This window comes from Prunus dulcis, chromosome 6 (assembly GCF_902201215.1).
Source record: "Prunus dulcis chromosome 6, ALMONDv2, whole genome shotgun sequence".
In the NCBI taxonomy this organism is placed as follows: Eukaryota; Viridiplantae; Streptophyta; class Magnoliopsida; order Rosales; family Rosaceae; genus Prunus; species Prunus dulcis.
In genome coordinates this window covers 24,756,892-24,776,874 of record NC_047655.1, presented here as the reverse complement: position 1 = coordinate 24,776,874, position 19,983 = coordinate 24,756,892, and the positions used below count along the sequence as shown (strand labels likewise).

Sequence of the window (19,983 nt, the reverse complement as noted above, 5' to 3'; positions counted from 1 at the left end):
GGATTCCTTCGGCATCATAGTCTTCTAAGCGCCTTCGCGGGCTTACGGAGTTGTCCCCCAAGTATTGAGTTGATACCGAACGGTATGTGGACGTTTGCGCATCGGAAGGGATATATTCGGATGCAGACTCCGTGGAGTTCAATCCTTGGACCTTCCGAATGGGTGACTTACTTCCCCCGGCGTTCATCCGGGATTCCCATAGTCGAGCGCTAATCCTGATAAGGGACTTCTGTCTCTCCGCCTCCCGATCGTTAAGCCTGTGTCGGCAATCAGAGTAGACCTTCTTCGGTATGTGTGGTTGGTCCCTAGGTGTCGGCACCACCAGTTGTTTGGAGGGCGCGGGCGTTGCCCTTGCTGCCCTTCGGTGCCTCCTCCTATGAGGGGTTCCCAAGCTTTCGGAAGAGTGAGTCGTCTGGACGTTCTGCGGTTGCTGCTGGTGCAGCTGCCGTTGGGTTTCGTCCACTTTGGACGAAAGGTGGTGGTTGTGCTCCTGAAGCCTAGCCATGTCCTTTCGCAGGGATGCGATTTGGGCTACTAGCTCGGCCTCGGCGGCTGTTTGGGTTGATGGGGCGTTTCCGTAGGGAGTGCATGGGGGTAGCGCTGGGCTAGCCCCAGCTTGCCTTCCGAACGGTGCCCCATCCTCCGGTAGGAAAGTGGGTATTGAAGTGGTCCCCATGTGTTTAGGGGATAGTGGGTTTTAATTGTTTTTTGTTTCCCACAGACGGCGCCAAACTGTTGATGCGAAAAAGTGGTTCGACACGTGGTTCGCCCAACTTAGTGATATTGCGTCTTCGGAAGGTAGTTAGTCTTCGGAAGATCAAGTTCCTGCAAAAAGGGGAACGTTCGGTAAGACCTTGGGGTACCGGTGCGGTACCGGCCGAAGGCTCTCCGATGCTTAAGTAAGTACGGATTTAGTAAATATCAGATTACAGATCAAGCGGTAGCGTACCGTTGGTTTTTTCTGTCCCCTTCTTTTGGGAATAGGGGTCTCCTTATATAGGCCTTGGGAGGCGTGCTTATGTTGGAATTTTCGATGTGGGACTGTAGAAGCTGGTCGAGAGCACGACACGTGTCCCAGGTCAAAAGTATCAAGATGTTTAGGATTCGGTAGGCTTATTGCCGAAGGGCCTGCAGTGTTAAACGTTGACTTCGTCCACGCGTCAGGTGGTCATTGGTCGTTAATATACGGTATAAACAAAATGTATTCAATTTATCTAAAACAATTTCACAACTTTCTTCCCATATTCTTTTTATTATTTTAAACGTCAAATTTTTATTTTAAATGTCATTTTTTTTTCAAAAAAGGGGATTTTTAAAAAAAAACACACAAAGGACTTTTTTTTCCTTGTGTTAAAATTTAAAAAAAAACCCCAAACATTTCCTCTTAAAAGCAAATATTTTCTTTATAAAAAAATTAACGTTAGAAAAAAATTAATAAGATGGTAAGAAAGTTGTGATTTTTTTTGGGATAAATTGAATGCATTTAATAAGGGTAAACTTGGAAAGAAAAAGTTAACTTGTATAATATATTAATGACATTGTTTTAAGTAGGGGTGGGCACGGTTCGGTTTGGACCGGTTTTTGCCTCAAATTAGAACCGATCCGGTACTATTCATGCGGTTTGGTTTGGTTCGGTTTTAATTAAAAAAATTCAAAAACTGTCCGGTTCGGTTTGAACCGGTTTCGGTCCGGTTCCGGTTCCGGTTCGGTTTTGAACCGGATTATAAAAATTATTTTTTAAATTGTTTTGTAATACAATTCTCAACTGAAATATTATTTTTTTACTTGAAAATTAACAAATTATTCAATTTCATATAAAAATAAATATTAAAGTGAGAAAAGAGAGATATTTTGACATTGAACTTGGATAAATATTAGGTTTTTTTTAGTGAAATTAAAAATATAGCATTAAATATAAATATATATTGAAATTATATATTTTTTTAGTTTCACCGGTTCGGTTCGGCCCGGTTCGGTTTTTGAAGACATGGAACCGGATCCGAATCCGGTCCAAACCGGTCCGGTTCGGTTTTTGACCGGTTTTTGACTTTTTGGTCAACTCGGTTTTTTTCCGATTTGGTTCGGTGTGGTTCGGCTTGGATTTCCGGTTTGCCGGTTTGAGTGCCCACCCCTAGTTTTAAGTGTACGGAGAATGATACATATTAAGTAAAAAAAAAAAAAGATCCAAAAGAGAAAGTAGGAGAGAAGTTGCTAGCACTCCCCTGTGAGAAATATGGATGGTGGAATCACACGCACTTCGTACTAAATTAGCAAATAAGATGTACCCGCCTGCCTGAACAAAGTGCCTTCCCGTGTCCTCTGCTCTCTATCTCTCTCTCTGCAACAACACAGCTACTTCCCTCGCTGCCTTATCTCTTCACCTCCGCTCTCAACGTTCAAAATTCCCCCAATCCATGACTGCGGAATCCAAGCCCATTATCTCCTGGCGGAGCATCCCAAGCCTAAACGCCTCTCACTGCGCCCTCACTGAGGCCGCGGAGCTTGAGCCGTTATGGAAGACCACGCAGCTCAGCTTCACTGGTGGTGGTGGGAGTGGCATTCGTTGTAATTTTGCCTGCGTTTCGGTGATAGAGAGGGTAGAGCGGAGAAATGAATTCGCGCCTACCTGGGCTCAGCTGGTGAAGCATCCGCTGGCCATACTCGCTTGCGTTCCCAAAGACGCCGCGCTCTTCGCCGCCGGAGCCGTCGCTGGAGCCGCCGCCAAGACCGTCACGGCTCCGCTCGACCGCATCAAGATTCTTATGCAGGTGCTCATTGATTCCCTCTATACTCTATACCTTTGAATTTTGTCACATTTCTCGCAATTTTATAGCTCGAAATGGTTGCATACGGCGACGTATCTGTAGAACATTGTGCTTCCCTTTATTTTGGTTAATTACTATGAAAACACAAAGTGAATGTTCAAAATTTACTTTCAGGAACCCGATAAGGCATTGATATTACGAAATTCAGCGTTTTTATTTCCGTTGATAAATCTTGGCTTTTCATTATACTGGTTGAGAAAATAACATAGGAATGAGAATTTTAGGTAGCTCTCTATTTTGTGACCAGCATCACTCCGGAAATTTTAAAAATTATTTCTGGGCGTTTTCTTTTGCTACAAGAAAGGCAATTGTTTCTGATTCTGGAGGGAAAAAAAAAAAAATCCAGTTTTTGTTATTAGGCTTACTGGGTTTATTACACTGTGCTTTTCCAGTCCTTCTATGGTATATTTTTGAGCTCCTTGTCAAGACATATTCATACTTGTTGTCTGGCAAATAGTGTTCTGCATTATTGTTTTCCCACTAAATTAAATAGTAGCTCAATTGTAAGTTGTAACTATTCAGTAGTCTAAAGAAACGTTGATATATTTGCAGACTCATGGGATTCGAGTTGGGCAACAAAGCGCTAAGAAAGTTATCAGTTTTCTCGAGGTATGTAATGATTCACCCATCCTCTGCTTTGCCCAGTTTTTGACATCATAAATTATATGCATTTGTCTTACAATCATATGGGCTGTGAAACAGAGGTTGTAGACTTGAACTGTTGACAAAATTTGATTAAAAAATAAATCTATTCAGCTTTATCACTGCTCGTTAGTTTTTCCAATAATGGTTTTATGGCTTACATATATGATAACTTATGGAGATTTACGATCTTTTCACAGAGATGCATAATTTATGGTTAAAAAAAATATTATGTTCAATTTTCTTTTAGAAGCATTTGACATCATGCTATATGACCACCTCTTCATGTTTAATGATGATGCCTGCAGGCCATAACAATGATAGGGAAGGAAGAAGGGATTAAGGGGTACTGGAAAGGCAACCTTCCTCAGGTTTTCTGCTGATGAAGTTTCCTATTGTGTTACAAAATATTACTTGCCCCTGCTATAAAGTAGGGCGTTTCTTGTGTTGCATTAATTTTGAAAATTCTTTTAATTGTTTAGGTCATAAGGATTATCCCTTATAGTGCTGTCCAGCTTTTTGCGTATGAAGCTTATAAGGTAATATTGAAACCCTTTTGAAGAAAATTTTTCTGCAGCATTCCATGCATCCAGAACTAAAGCTCTTTTTCTTGAATTTGAAGAAACTCTTTAGGGGGAAAGATGGTGAGCTCTCTCTTGTTGGAAGACTTGCAGCAGGTGCTTGTGCTGGCATGACATCCACTTTTGTGAGTAATGCATTTGTGTTGTGACATTTTTGGTTCATGAGTGTTTTCCTCTTTAGCTTAAAATGGTTTGTCTGGGTAGTGTTCCTAGGAACACGTGAACCCTCATATTTTACTTATGAAGTCTACTTCGTGGATAGTTTTTTATATTTTTGCCCCCTTATTGTTCATCTAACTTATTTTCATTCTACCTGTTATGTGGAACTATTCAAAGATATACTATTTTCCTCCATGTAGGTAACATACCCGTTGGATGTCCTGAGGTTACGCTTAGCAGTTGAACCAGGGTACCGAACTATGTCTGAGGTATGACCTACCTGATCATGTTATTTATGATAGAATGCCCCTATCTTCGTGAAGATTAATTTTTTAATGTTTTTTTTTCCAGATTGCCTTAAACATGCTAAGAGAGGAAGGAGTTGCATCCTTCTACTATGGTCTTGGACCTTCTCTTATTGGAATAGCTCCATATATTGCTGTGAACTTTTGCATTTTTGACTTGTGAGTCCACTCCCACCTCTTTCCATGTTACACTAGAGGAGAATACAAATAATGTATCCTATTTTACTCATATTGGTGTTTGGATGACAGGGTGAAGAAGTCTTTACCGGAGGAATTTCAAAAGAAAACTGAAGCATCTCTGGTAACAGGCTTGGTGTCAGCTTCCCTAGCCACACTCACATGCTATCCTTTGGATACCGTGAGAAGACAGATGCAAATGAAGGGCACACCTTACAAGACGGTTTTGGATGCCATTCCAGGTAAAACCGTGTTGTTAATTACTTTTACCATCAGGAATTGACATAAAAGTGACCAGACATTAAGTCTTAATGTAGAGGAGTCATATAGAATTAGAACGTGAGTTAAGTATAACAATTGTAGATGTCTTAAACTATTCTCACTATATGAATAATTGGGAAACGTACTTGGGGACCAGAAGCTCAACTCTCCCACATTCTTGATTTGGTTAAATGTGATATGGGAAAAATGCACTTTAAAGAAAAAATCTCTTCCTCAGTTATGCTTTACAATGGTGGTTAAAGATAAAAACTTTGTATTTATGCCAAGGACATGGATTGGAGTATTGATTCTGAGAATGTTGGTGGCTTAGTATTAAGTAGGATTCAAATGTTGCTACCTAGTACCTACTGAAGCATATGTCTACCAGCTTCTGGTGTGTGCATGATATGGTTTAATTTTCTTGAGAATAGGTTTACCTCAATCACCAGAAAGTTTCTCATTATTTTGTTCATAGCTTTTATTTGTGTTTGTAATGAAGTTGCACTTTTGGGTTAATAGTCAAAGTCATTTATTTAAGTTGATGTTGCTTGTGCAGGTATTGTGGCCCGTGATGGACTTATAGGATTGTATAGGGGATTTTTGCCTAATGCTTTGAAAACTTTACCGAACAGCAGGTTCCATGCACACCCTCCCTGCCTTTGTTTTCTTCTATTATATCATGTTAAAATTTATATTATCTAGTCTCTTAGGCTCTTAGCTGCATGCTGAATGATGTCTTTTCTAACCTCAATTTTGGTTGGTGTTCCATGCTTGGAAATTTTATAGGGGCATTTATTTTATGAGTGGTTAAAGTTTCCAGGGACATTTTAAACCTCTGAAACTCAGTTACCTTACGAAATCTCCCTTTTTCAAATGCAGCATTAGGCTTACTACTTACGACATGGTCAAACGTCTAATTGCAACCAGTCAGAAAGAGTTTCAAAGAATTGTGGAGGAAAATCGCAATAAACAACAGCAAAAGGTCGTTGGTTAAACAATGTAGCATTTAGTGCCACCAGTCCAGCAGACTACACCAGTACTAGACAGACCTTCACCAAATTTTCTTATTGACATTGTGTTCACTGACGATGGCCGTTATTTGTAGGACTTGCATTGGCCAAATTGCCTTCATATGAGTGAGGACTGAGCTGCCGAGTGAATCCTTGTCCTTTTTGGTAGGATGTGATGTTGTAGGACAATTACTAGCTTAGGTAGGTTGCCTATTTTTTTAGGAATTCATGTTCTGCCACGCTATGCAGTCGGTTCGAGATTATGTTTTTGTCAAAGCGACCTGTATATGTAGAAACACTTGGAATTTGTTAGTCATTCATAGAACCAGGCCTTTTTTTTTTAAAAAAAAAAATATTGTAACGCAATCATATTGGGTAATGGCAGCAGTTCTGATTTATAAACTGCAGTAAAATGTGGTCATGCAAGCATTGGTTTTTTATTATTTTTATTTTTTGCGTCAGTAAAATTAAATTCTACGGACTGGTTGATGGGTTGGGCTGGCATCAATTAAGAAAGCAAAAAACTCCGTTGGGCCTAATTGGGAGGCGAGGGCTTTGTTTCATTTCTGTTTGAAAGGGCTCAAGACGACGTCGTTTTGGAAGGCGGGTAAGTACGAACAAACTCCATTTTCCCATTAGTTGCAATGTCCGTACATTTGGGTGGTAGAGGATCGACCAACAGAAGAAGGAAATGAAGATAGACGACCGTTGGCCGTTAAATCCGTTTTGCGGCAGTGGAGTGTGAAAAGAACCTGAAGAAGAAGAAGACTGGCTCTTAACTTCTGTAAGCCTAAAACCCTAAACCCCCTTTAACGTCTTCACGCAATGCCCTGGGGCGCTGTACAACTCTCGCTTCCTACTTGTGCTTTCGAGTCTTCTAGAAAGCCTCTGAATTTCAGACATTGCCACTTCCGAATCGCGTGCTCCTCCTCCTCCTCCTCTGAATCCAACCTTCAAAAGGGAGATGAAGATGAAAACCAAGCTGATCATGGCAGGTAACAACAGCTTCTCCTTCTTTACCTCTCTGTTTGGATCCAGAGAAAAACCTTGCCGGAAAAGAAAAAAAAAAGTTCGATTCTGAATTTGCTTAATTTGTAACAGAAATCGAGGCCGACCTCACGTGATCTTAGTGGAGAGATATGGAAATGGCACTGCTAAGAGGTCCTTTCTCAATAACATTGCTCTCATGCAACTAAAGGATTGCAACTTTACTTCAAAATTCTAAACCCCAAATGTCTAAGTTGTGAGCTGTTTCTCTTGATTTGTGGTTCCACAAGCAGGTATGTGGTAGATGATGATTTGAAAGTGCAAACTTTTATCGAGGAGGAGCGTAGTTTAGTATCTAATAATTCTGAGAGCTCACATTTCTCCAACTCAACATTATCATGGCTTCCGGATATTGTCAAAGATTTTATCTTTCCTGCAGGTTTCCCAGGTGACTAATATAATCAGTGTTCCCCTCTCCACTGGTTTTTTTTCATTCATACATACATAAATAACATGTGTTAGACTTTTGAATAGTGGATTCAAAGTGAAGATAGTCAGAATCATTAAAGTTCATATGTAGTAGTTGCTAAGAGTCCAGAGACCAAAATATGATTAGCAGTGCCAGTACGAGATTTCTAACCTTTTATTATTTTCACTTTTCTTGCAGGATCAGTTTCTGATGATTATTTGTTGTACATGTTGTTACAGTTCCCTACCAATGTAACTGCATGGATATGCCATACCTTAGTCACATCAAGTCTTCTAAAGGTTAGTTAGTCAAGGACTCGGGCCATCATTTGCCTTTTTGCATGCATTTTTACCTTTTAATCATGCACTATTTGCAGGCTGTCGGTGTTGGCTCTTTCTCAGGCAGTACTGCTGCTGCTTCAGCAGCTGCCATCAGGTGGATATATTTATTTTCTATATGTTTTTTTATGTGGAATCATATGTGCAAGTTCCATTTATGTTTTCAACTGCTAGAATTTGAATCTAAGACCTCGGCCTAATTCATTCCCCACCTTATGCTGAGACTCGTAACCAAGGGACATAATTTTTTTTTTATTGTGGACTTGTTTTGTAAGACAATATTTTTATCTGTAGAGCAACATTTGTATATCAATTCCTTTTGTTGGACTGAACTGTAGGTTATGAGATTGTTTCTGCAGATGGGTTTCGAAAGATGGAATTGGAGCTGTTGGACGCTTATTTATCGGTACGCCAATCATAAAGAGAGCTAAATGGAATACAAGGTTATGTGATGAATTTCAACAGTGACTATGTCTCTTTCTCAGGTGGGCGATTTGGCAATGTTTTTGATGATGATCCAAAGCAGTGGCGCTTATATGCTGACTTTATTGGCAGTGCTGGAAGGTTCATCTAACAAACTCTCTGTTGGATATTGCACAAGTGAATTCAAAAAAAATTATTGGATCATAAAAATTTAATGTTTTCATGCAGCATTTTCGACCTTACTACACCATTGTATCCTGCCTATTTCCTGCCATTGGCATCTCTTGGAAATCTTGCGAAGGTATTGCACTGCTGTGCTATGTAGGCTACAGCTGATTGATTATATGACCACAACTGCAGCATTAGCTTCTTTTATGAAAAATAAGTTTGGTTTCTGAATTGTTCCTTCTAGCGATTTTCTTGCATATCTGCACCATAGCTGATGTAGCTGTTGATTGAGTATTCCATTTCGTTATTTACATGATGTGATGTGGGCATCTAAACAGGCTGTTGCGAGAGGGCTAAAAGATCCTTCAAACCGTGTGATTCAAAATCATTTTGCAGTTGAGGGAAATCTGGGGGAGATAGCAGCAAAGGTCATGTTTAAGAGTAACTTCTGCAATCAAACTTAACAAAATTTAGTTGATAACATATTTTGTGTTTTATCCCCTTTATGTATCACATATAAGAGAATGCTTTTCTCATAATTAATTGGTCAAATGTTTCAGGAGGAAGTTTGGGAAGTGGCTGCTCAACTGCTTGGCCTGGGTTTGGGCATACTGTTCCTAGTATGTTATTTTGTTTCTTAAGATGGTCTTACTTTATTCTCTAAAGAGTACTGTGACTTCCCAGTGGCTAACTTCTTCGTTTGATGTATTTAAATGATTTAGAATCGTGAATGCAGGATACACCAGGCCTTGTAAGAGCATACCCAGTATTGGCAACAACATGGATGGTCATGCGGCTTCTGCACCTTTGGTTACGCTATCAATCACTTTCAGTTCTCCAGTTTAACTCTGTAAGTCTCTCTCTCTCTCTCTCTCTCTCTCTCTCTCACACACACACACACACACACACACACACACACACACTCTGAGACTGGATCATGAGGGGAAAAGCAATCAGGATAAAGCAGAAAATGTGATTTAAGGTTTAGTTCATTTATGATCTGTTCTTTCTGTTTTCCTTTCCTTGCAGTTAAATCTCAAGCGTGCTCGTATTCTGGTAAAATCTCATGTATTACACTCTATTGTACCTGGTAAGGCTGCTCCCTTGCTTATAAAGCTGTTCTATCATCATAAACAATGACCATTCTTTCTGTTTGTTTAATTTAGGTTCTGTTGATTGCAATAGGGAAGAAAACATATTATTGTGGCCAAGATTCATGACACCACGAATTACATTTGGTGTTCCCTTGGAGGAGATGCTTTTTGGAGAGAGAACTGCTCCCATGGTAATCCATCCTTTCTTTCGTTGTACAAAGGAGTGAAAGCATCTAAAGTATATCCTTATAAACATCAAATCTGGGCATGCGGGTTTGTCAGTAGTTTGTTAGAGAGTCCTTCATTGTTTTCCTTTTCTTTTATCTTTTAATAACAGTTGAAGGCACTTCTGGAGTTATACACAAAGGAGAAATATATTCTTGTAGTGAACCAACAAAGAAGCGACTTTGAGGTCTTTGTTTCATTCAAGGTGTGCATTTAAATTGCTGGTAAGGATTTATAGAAGATTATTGTCCTCAAGGTTTAATCAACCTTGATGATAACAATAATGATGCAGGTTGGAGCTACGAGTATCTCAGTTTTACGCAGTGTTTGGCAGGCTTATTGGCTATATGAGAACTGGAATAGGTTAGGTAATGCATTTGACCAGCTTACAAAAAGCCTGCTGGAGATGGAAGATAGGTTTGAAGACTTCATCCAGCAGTTAAATGGAAGTGGATGGGATACAAGTCAAATTAATTTGAAAGTCCCCAGGGAAATCTCCCTTGATGAATTGAGCCCAATTTGAGTTTTCAAATATGGGTTTTGTAATTTATTTGTTGTTAGTATGAATAAAATGTTGATCTGCGAAGTGCAGCCATGCTGGTTTACAGATGACAGAACCAAACACCAAGATGACATATGAATTCATTTGGGGGGTCTGGTTCTTCCATGAGGCAAATTTTACCTAGAGAAAGAAGCTGAGCCGTCAAGTTGATATTTTGACTGGAATCCGTCGGCCGCCACAATTGGCATTGCATGGTGGAGGAGGAGGGTTGAGTCTAGATTTCTAGTTTGAGTTTCCGATGCAGCGAAAGTTGTGGGTATATAGAATCATAGATTAGTAAGTTTTGTCTTCTTTAAAGCTTTGGGGAAAATATAAAATTGCTCATTTTCATAAGCCTAACATAGCAGCCAATAGCCAGTGATTGATTGCTTTCATGTCAATGGCTTTTCTTCCTTGTATTGCTACGGAAAAAAATAAAAAATAAAAAAAACTGTTTACTGCTCAACTTGGCTGGGAATCTAAAAAGCAAAGAAATTACATCTGATTCAAGTTAAAGTCTGCACTACTGATAATAATTTGCACTTTAGTGCATATACCAACTCTTTAGCCATCTAACTACTGCTAGCCTCTGTTCGTTTTCCAAAAACCCGCTTGCTATCAGACGAGCCAGAACCTCCATTGTTGCCAAACTTTTCCATTATTGTCTCCCTGTGCATGAGATGAGAGAACAAAGTGAGAGAGAGAGAGAGAGAGAGAGAGAGAGAGAGAGAGAGGAATACTTACTTCACATACAAGGCAGAAGCTAAAGTCAAAGCAGTGTCCCGAAAAATTGTCAAAACCATCCGTCCCTTGCCGCACCAGCTGATGACGCTGCTCATTGTAAAGGGGAGAGAGAGAGAGAGAGAGAGAGAGTGATGGGTATAGTGTATGAGTGTGTGGAAAAGGATGGGGATGGGTTGTGATATAAATAGTGGCTTGTTTGCTTTCTCCCCAAGCGTACTTGGGAGTACAGTCCGGTCTACTGTTGTTTGTTGAGCACGAAAATTCCAAAGCTATAGTGTGGGCAACAAGAAGCAGCGATTATTTTTTATTTTTTAAATTTCTTTTTATCTATGATTTTATTTTATATTTAAATTTGCAAAGGGGAACAACATAGAGTTTCATATCATTAGTGTATACGTTTTTGCAAAATCAAAACCCAATACAAGAAAGCTTTTAATCATGGATAGGATAGAAACCTAATATTTAAATTAGTTTGAGCTACAAGAAATGAGGCGGCGAACAAAATCAAACATATACAAGGTATTTTAGGAGCTCCAATTGATCTTAATCTTGGCCATAAGCGTCTTGCACGCCAAGGTTTCACTTCAATTAATTCAAAAGTTGCTGCCTTGTTTCCCACAACACAATCTAGCTCTGGATTAATTTTCTAACAGCAAGAAATCATTATTGCTTTATGGTAATTAATTACCATGTTATTAACCAAAAAAAAAAAAAAAGTGTTGGTCCTCGTAATTAATAGATCCCAATGTTATTGGTAATAGCTAGGGTTCATGAATGATGACACATCCATAGTCCATGCACCACTTGCTTCGTATACAACTTATTTAATTGAAATTTGTGGTTTGATGTTCAATTTAAAAAGGAACTTTCCCTTGGTTGCAGCAAAGTTAATTCGATGATCCCACAAGCAAAGGGTAGCTTCTCACTCTACGACTCTCTTTTAATGTTAATCTCTTGCAAATAGGTTGGCAGCTTGTCATTATCATCAATCCAACCAATCATTAAGTTCAGTGTTGCCTTTACATTTGTTTGGGCAGTCAATTCAATTCGATAGTTAATCTAAGCTGCTACTCATACTTGGTTGTGGAAATTCTAATCGGTAGCCCTTTGAGAGGTAATGAGGTATTATCAAATTTATTCTGCTAGTCATACTTGATTATTTGCTATCGAAAAAATAAACAATATTGCGGTATCGACAATATATTGGGATGTTACTGTTATAGTAAAACTATTTACTACAATAATAATCACCGTCGGACTCATGAATTGTTTAACGAAGATGCAATTTTTGCCAAGATTTGAAAAGAAAAAAAAATACAAGCGCGCTGCCGCACCGTAACAGCAAACTGACTTTGTTTAGGTTTTTCGTCGAACATCTAGAGTGCATCTCTCAGGTTGAACAGAGGTGTAATATGTTCGATGAAGGAAAATGTAAATACACCTTCTTACACTTAATAATTTCGCGACAGATAATAGTATGCTTAATAGTTCCGCGACTGATAATAGTATAATTTGATTTTGATTGGTATGTTGGGCTAAAAATCAACTTAGCAGGAATATGTACAACTAAGAATGCAACTTGATATCTTATTGCCATATTCAAACGTTTGGTCTAATCATTTTATACAAGTTTCTTACTCACTGATAAGTTGATAACCACGACCAATTAGAGAGCATTATTTCCCAACCAATCCAGTTGGCTCGAAAGTGTAATTGGACATGCACTTATCTTTCTATAAGGAATTGTGTCTATAATTTATAAATAAAGTATGTCATACCATTTGCCAATTATTTATTTTATTTATATTTTTAATAACAAATTAGATATTAACCAATCAGTGGAAAATTCGACCTTGGCAACTCCGCACCCCGCAGCATCTGCACGAGGACAAAAATGCCTTACTTTTGTGATTAATTTATTTGTTTTGTACTAAGTAAATTTATTAAGCCAAGTTGGTGGACTCTAATTAATTCTCAAGCAATAGAAACACAGGATTATGGATGGATTATTAAATTTGACGATAATAGGCAGGCACCACCATGAAATTTACCAAATAAAAATATTATTTATATTTATAGCTTTATTTTATACCAAATTTCTTTTCTTAAATCCCTTAATTAGTATACAAGGAGACTGGTCATTTTACCAATCACGACACTAATAAAGCTAAAGTATGCGGCGTGGGATGAGGTGGGGTCCATCCTTTACCAATCACGACACGTCGCGCTAGAAATAAAACAACCACCAAGTCGGAGGGACCCACAACCAAACGGTTGAGCCAGATCGTCATGCATGCAATCCACGTGTCACCAGAACCGCTGCCGTCACCTTCGGTCGGATTTAGCTCTCATATGGTCCTCACCTAGAGATGCACGCAGCTCCTCTGACCCATCGGCAAAACGACGCCGTATCCTCTTAACTGGTGTGTCGGTCAGCTTAAGACGAGTTGCGGGTGATGATCGGGAAGTGGTCATGTCTGTCCACAGAAATCCCGAGGCGAGGGAAGAAGGGTAAATTGGTCATTTAATAAATAATTAATCTTTCACTTTTCCTCTTCTCCGTCGGATTAATTTAAAAAGAACTTTCGACCAAAAATAAATAAAATTTATAAAGAACTGTGAGAGAGATTTTAGACTGTTACGTGTGCTCTAAGCGAAAACCAAGTCAGCCCAACCCTTCTCTCTCTCTAAAACCTTCTCGCAGTGCTAGATTCTCTCAAGCTAACGCTAAGAAGTTACTGCCCAAAACCCAGTTCATAATTGTTATCCGATTTGTCTTCAGTTTTTTTTTTAGAGAGAGACGGGGCAGAGTGCTGGTTGGGTCATGGATGAATTTAGCGTTGGGGGTTGAGGTGATGGAGTGATGGATGTTTAGGGTCTTTGATGGGAGAGTTTTTTTTATGAAAAAAAGCGGAAGGAGCCTAGAAACAATGCGAAAGTCTTTCAAGGATTCTCTTAAGGCACTTGAAGCTGATATTCAGTTTGCCAATACTCTGTATGACTCTGTTTCTTCTGTATCCTCATCCACTTCTGATATTATATCTCTTTGTTTATGTGTGTCAATTATCTGATTTGGTTCATAGAGTTTCCTGGTAAATATAAGAGATTCTGCTCCAACCCAGAATTTCACAATTACTTTGATTTATAACTTCAGAGTATATGTATAGAATTTGGGTTTCCAAAGCTCGGTTTATCATAATCAAACTGTTCTTTTTTGATGGTTTCTCATTGGCCCAATGGGTGCTGAAAGGTTTCTATTGTAGAATAGAGTATTTGAACCCTTACCCTTGTAGGAATTTGAGCTTCTTCTTTGAGTTTTCTCTCGAATTTGTGTGTGGTAATTGTCGGCTGCAAATATTTAGTGTTTGCCACTGGCTAAGCCTTTTCCCCTTTGTGTTTGTCAAGTTGGGTAATTTGTTTTGGTTGAACTTCAGAATCTGCAGTTAATTTTGATGTAGGATAATATCCTGATTAATTATCATCCCAGCCAATCTGGGAACTTTTGTTGGCCCATTGCATATTTTAATATGTTAGATTCCTAAATTCCGTTTTCATGGATCATTTGCTTTGGACTTTTCTGAAAGGGAGAGGAGAGTTGCATCTTGAAGGTTTTATCCATTGCAATTTAATATTTCTCCTGTGTGTAGATATAACAGGGTTTTTGACTTATGAGGTATATCTTGTGATACAGGGCTTCTAATTATCGAGGGGAATATGATGGTGGCTGCCTCCAAATGAGGTTATCCTACAGTCCAGCTGCTCAATTCATTCTGTTTCTTATTCAGTGGACCGATTGTCACCTTGCTGGAGCCCTGGGATTGCTTAGAATTCTTATATACAAGGTGAATTGCAGTTTGTTCAATTCCTATGAAAACTTAAGAAAGTGTTGCTTCTTGTCGTGGGTGTGATGGTGTCGTTTTTTTTGGTCACAGGCGTACGAGGATGGGAAGACCACTATGTCTATTCATGAAAGAAAGGCTAGTCTAAAGGAGTTCTACAGTAAGTAAAATTGAAGGAAATTTGGATTCTTCTATAACATTCATGAAAAGAAGTGTTTGTAATTTAGTGTACTTGATCCAGTTTCGGTTATTATCTATTTAGGGAAAGAAAAAGATATGGAACTCTTTACTTTTTAGTAATCCCATTTTTGATTATTTCAAAGCAGGTGTGATATTTCCTTCATTGTTGCAACTTCAAAGAGGATTGACTGATGTAGAAGATAGAAAACAGAAAGAAATTTTTTCCACTAAGTACAAGAGAAAAGATCAGATGGACAAAGGAAAGCTCTCTGAAATTGATTCCGAGCGAGAAGAAGAATGTGGTATTTGCATGGAGATGAACAGCAAGGTCGTATTGCCCAATTGCAGTCATTCTATGTGTATGAAGTGCTACCGGGACTGGTAAGCAGCTATTACTTTCTCCTTCCCCCGCCCCTCTTTTTTTTATTTATTATTATTATTATTTTTTAAATCTTAATTTGTTCAGTTTCTTACCGAATCTAGTATATTTGCTTCTTCATAAGCCATCATTCTTTTTTCCTAATGCACAATTGAAGAACATCAAGGTTACTTATCAGATAAGAACAAATCCAAATCAGTCCAGAACTTTCCCATTTGGGTTCAACTTCTGTACACAAGTGGTCCATGATTTAAGTAATTTTTTCACTTGCACATAGACACATATATGGCCCTGAATGCTGAAATACGATTATTGAGATGGATATACTTCCATCAGCAATCATTATACTAGGTACTTCCATCAGCATTCATGATCCTTATGAGCTGTTCACCTGGTAAATCTTTCTTGGCTAGATGCTTCTGTATTGCAGGAGTAAATTACAGTTAGAAACAAACACTCTTAAGAATGAATATATGCTTCTGTATCTGTTGCATTCTCATAAGTGATAACATAGCACCACGGTCATATAGTCGCTGGCATATATAACCTGGATTTAAGATATCTGTTTGCTTGGCCACATCATGCATGTAAATCCTGCACAGCTAAGAAGATTGCCCTTTTGGATTTTATCTAGGCGTACGCGGTCGCAGTCGTGCCCCTTCTGCCGGGACAGCCTCAAAAGAGTCAACTCATGTGACCTTTGGATCTACACCAGCAACAATGAGATTGTTGACCTGTCTGCAATCTCTAGGCAGAACTTAAAGAGACTTTTTATGTACATTGATAAGCTGCCTCTCATTGTTCCAAATCCTGCATTTGTTTCCTATGAGCCTCATCGATGAGGGGGGTTTATATGCACATGTTTATGTTCTTATTAGCAGTAAGGGCAATTTACTCGGGCTGGAAATTCTATCTGTGGGTGATTGATTGTATGTAATTCCCATTACAATTCTTTCCTTCTTTCCAGTTGATATTGGAAAATGTATATAGTGTTCATTGCTTTGACACTTTTCTCATTTGTAATTAATTAATTACATTCTAACAATTTATTTGTGTTAGTTTACAGATTCTTCATCTTTGTAAGTAGGCATGAAAATTGTTATTTTCTATGGATGTTCCCTAAGCTTTTTAACCGAATTCTCTTCCAAGTTTGGCAAAATAACGAAGCACTTGCGCAGCAGTAAAAAAATTTGTGTTTCTGTTCAAAAAATCACCACTTGCAACCTGAGCTTATGAACATGAAATCTCTTCCTTAATTGCTTAGAGAGGTCTAAAAGCCGCCTCCTGTAAATTCAAGTAGTTTAGAGTAACTTAAATATTGACTTTGTCAACGGAGTCTAGTTCAGTAATAAAGGGCATTGAATTGCAGATCATAGGTCTTAGGTTCGAACCCTCATGGTATATTGGTTATGTGTGTATGAGAATCTCCCCTTCCTGTAGTTTAGACTATCTTTGTACTAAAAAAAAAAAAAAAAAAACCTCTGATTGTATTTATATATAGGCTTATTATCACAAAACATCCCTGAGGTTTGTGAAACTATCAGATTGCATCCTTAATGTTTTTTTGTGTCACTTATGGTCCTCAAAGTTAGTATGTGCAATCACAAATGGTCCCTAACGTTAGGGTCTGTCAAAAACTCTGTTAGTTTGCTATCGTGGCATACATATATATCACAAAACATCCCTGAGGTTTACACACTTATCACAAATGGTCCTTATGAATTTTTTTTTTAAAAATTTAAAATTCATAAAATTTTGGTTTTCTTTTTAAAATTATTTATAAATGAAAAAACAATTTATAGAAGGATTTTAATCTTGAGGACCATTTATGAACCCTAAACCTTTAGTTTTTTTTTTCATTTTTAAATTTTATGAATTTTAAATTATTTTTTAAAAACTTCATTAGTTTGTTGATGTGGCATATATATGGAGCCCACATCTACAATAATATAGTGTCACATATATTTAAAATTTAATATATATTTTAAAATAATTATAATTCATAAATTTTAAAAAGAAAACAAAAATTTTATGAATTTTAAATTAAAAAAATTTTGTAAGGACCATTTGTGATAGGTGTGTGAACCTTAAGGATGTTTTGTGATATACATATATGCCACGTCAGCAAACTAACGGAGTTTTTGACGGAACCTAACAGCAGGGACCATTTGTGATCATACATGCTAACTTTGAGGACCACGAATGACAAAAAAAAACATTAAGGATGCAATCTGATAGTTTCGTAAACTTTAGGGACGTTTTGTGATAATAAGCCTTTATATATATATAGAAAGAAGTTTAGTGAACTTTTCTTTGTCATGTTGTAATTGAAATCTGGACAGTGGACTCTTGACCTTCAAATTTCATCTCCTGCTTTATTTCTTGTATTTCTCAAACCCTTTTTCTCTATGATTCTAGAATTGGGCTTGGGCCCTTTCACTGCTTTGGATTGGGTGTGGATTATGCATATTGTCCGGGTGATATACTTGTGCGGATTAATGTTAATCCGAACGAAATCGGTGGTTTTTCCTCATTTTTATGGAAACCAAATGGTCTGTTTGCCTTGCCCTTACTGAATTCGGAATACTTGACGAGGAAGCAACAAGCAATGCGGTTAAACCCAAAAAATCAAGCCCTCCCTTCCCCCCATATATATCATCCTAGCCTCCATATAATTTCGTCTCTCTCAAGTTCAACTCAAAGCAACAAAGAAAAGCAAGCGAGCAATCGTCAAATCATGCATTGCTTGACCATGCAATCGTTCCCACAACGGACGGAAAGCCATCATCATGATGCAAGAAATACAGAATCTGCCACACGGTCGACATCGCGTAGCTGGCGGAGGCGGATGGTGCCACGATGTGCTCCAGTTGTTGATGAATATCAGGCGTCGAAGTCCGTGGATGGCATGCCAAGAGTGATCATCTCTCATGAGTCATGACCTGGTCCAAGAGTGCCATATCTGCTTGGAAGAGTTGAAGGTCGGTGATGAAGCCACAAAGGTGCCTTGTAAATGCAAGCGCATTTACTTTCACCGGCTTTGCCTCCAGAAATGGTGCCTTGTACAACCTTCATGCCCTGTCTGTTACGTCCCCTGTTATGTGATGATCAACTACACCAAGGAAAAAAATTTCTTCCAGAAATTGTGGTGTTTTTAGAAATGAAAGTATACATTAAATCATATAAGTAATTCTAATTCATAGTTTAATTGACTAATTTCCAATATATAAAAATAAGAAAAGGAAATTCACTATTATACTCAATATAGGAGCCCAAATTATAAAAAAAACCTACATGAAATGGAATTTGGAAACACATCCAAAGCCCATTTACAACATCACAAAAATGCTTTTTAACTTCTTTTAAATTGCAAAATTGCCATGAATTTCTTAAAACAAATCCAACCCAAAAACGTCATTAAAAAAGCTCAAAACACTTAATAGGGTATCAAAGTAATTTAATAATCAAAATTAAATTCAATAGGGTCAGTTGTCATTTTTTGGGTTTGTTTATAGAAATTAAATGGTGTATGGTTTATTTATAGTTTTAATGCTAAGAATGGGTATATGACTAAATATCTCTAAATTTTTTTTTTGGATACAAACAGTATTGGGGGAAGGGAAAATTGAACCTCGGATAAGAATATACGGTCTTAAATATTTAAACTACAAGCCCCTTGCAATTTTCAATAAGATTTAACTTAAAAGAAATACATAATAAATGCAATCAAAAACCACATATTATCACCGCATCAAAAAAGAAAAGAAAAAACTCACATATTATCAAAATGAAAATATGCCCAACAACATAATGAAAATGTACCTGTCTGTAATGTGTAATTTTATTGCTGCAATGCAACTACATTCATAAAAAATTGGATTTTTTAGACTTTAATAGGTCAATATATATGTGTGTGTGTAAGTTTTTTTTTATCCCAAAAACTTCACTCCCACTGTTGCCTTTATGGTAGTTTCGCCCGTCTGATGAGTATCAACTTACCATTCTATAGCATGATCATTTTGTCAATGATTCTCTCAAGCCCAAAAGTCACTTTTGATCCATATAGTTTGGCACTTCAATCACTTTTGATTATGTAATTTCAATTCCTTCAATTTTGCCATTGTAGTTTCATATTTATAACAATTTAAGGACAAGTTAGTATTCCTGTCAATTTCTTTGACGGTGCAAGAGGCAATTTCATCAACCCAACTCTCCCCATTTCATATTAGGGTTCAAAATTAGCCATGTGGGTTTAGAGTTCTTAAAAAATTGGGATTAGTAGTTGAATATTGGCCAATTTTTGATCCATATCTCTCTTATGTAATCATCATATGTACACGTACATTATTTTCAAATGGCCAAATATGTTAACTGGAGCAAAATAAATTTGGAATATTTGTAAATCATCGATGAAACGCAAACAAATCCTGTGCGCAAACGCTCTATAACGTACAATTGTTACTCGGTTTATACTGAAGTTCAATATAAATCATCAGGAGCAAAAGATATGTAGCAAAAACCAGCCAGAAGACTTTAGAAGAATTGAAATATTCAACTTCAAATTTTTTTTAAAAAAAAAAAACTTCATGAGGATCTATTTGGAAAGATTTCCTGTTGCAGAACAAACACCACATGC

General features: G+C 37.7%; 3 protein-coding genes and 1 long non-coding RNA gene across 5 annotated transcripts; 3 read left to right on the top strand and 1 right to left on the bottom strand.

Annotated features, from left to right (window-relative positions):
* The first annotated feature begins 2,260 nt into the window (after nucleotides 1–2,260).
* Nucleotides 2,261–6,362, top strand: LOC117631151 (probable envelope ADP,ATP carrier protein, chloroplastic). Of its 2 annotated transcripts, XM_034364134.1 has the most exons (10): nucleotides 2,264–2,768; nucleotides 3,378–3,434; nucleotides 3,776–3,838; nucleotides 3,950–4,006; nucleotides 4,090–4,173; nucleotides 4,408–4,476; nucleotides 4,559–4,671; nucleotides 4,762–4,931; nucleotides 5,507–5,585; nucleotides 5,830–6,362. In XM_034364134.1, exons 1-10 carry the CDS (start codon nucleotides 2,415–2,417, stop codon nucleotides 5,942–5,944), a joined length of 1,161 nt encoding a protein of 386 aa, XP_034220025.1. In that variant the 5' UTR covers nucleotides 2,264–2,414; the 3' UTR covers nucleotides 5,945–6,362. The 2 variants fall into 2 exon arrangements, with proteins under 2 accessions (XP_034220026.1, XP_034220025.1); XM_034364135.1 differs by lacking the exon at nucleotides 5,507–5,585 and having other exon boundaries at nucleotides 2,261–2,768.
* A 223-nt stretch (nucleotides 6,363–6,585) lies between these two features.
* Nucleotides 6,586–10,271, top strand: LOC117631150 (protein root UVB sensitive 5). The gene is made up of 15 exons (XM_034364133.1): nucleotides 6,586–6,955; nucleotides 7,062–7,121; nucleotides 7,241–7,395; nucleotides 7,615–7,715; nucleotides 7,793–7,851; nucleotides 8,114–8,160; nucleotides 8,240–8,318; nucleotides 8,406–8,478; nucleotides 8,684–8,773; nucleotides 8,906–8,965; nucleotides 9,082–9,195; nucleotides 9,375–9,435; nucleotides 9,512–9,630; nucleotides 9,777–9,869; nucleotides 9,957–10,271. The coding sequence occupies exons 1-15, from the start codon at nucleotides 6,786–6,788 to the stop codon at nucleotides 10,185–10,187; spliced, it is 1,512 nt and encodes a 503-aa protein (XP_034220024.1). The 5' UTR covers nucleotides 6,586–6,785; the 3' UTR covers nucleotides 10,188–10,271.
* Nucleotides 10,272–10,640: 369 nt separating this feature from the next.
* On the bottom strand, nucleotides 10,641–11,078 carry LOC117631152. Its single transcript, XR_004586294.1, has 2 exons — nucleotides 10,950–11,078; nucleotides 10,641–10,874 (listed from the first exon to the last, which is right to left on the bottom strand). It is a non-coding gene; the product is annotated as an uncharacterized LOC117631152 (long non-coding RNA).
* A 2,502-nt stretch (nucleotides 11,079–13,580) lies between these two features.
* On the top strand, nucleotides 13,581–16,421 carry LOC117631297 (E3 ubiquitin-protein ligase AIRP2). Its single transcript, XM_034364371.1, has 5 exons — nucleotides 13,581–13,944; nucleotides 14,641–14,791; nucleotides 14,882–14,948; nucleotides 15,115–15,349; nucleotides 15,982–16,421. Exons 1-5 carry the CDS (start codon nucleotides 13,817–13,819, stop codon nucleotides 16,187–16,189), a joined length of 789 nt encoding a protein of 262 aa, XP_034220262.1. The 5' UTR covers nucleotides 13,581–13,816; the 3' UTR covers nucleotides 16,190–16,421.
* Nucleotides 16,422–19,983: the final 3,562 nt, after the last annotated feature.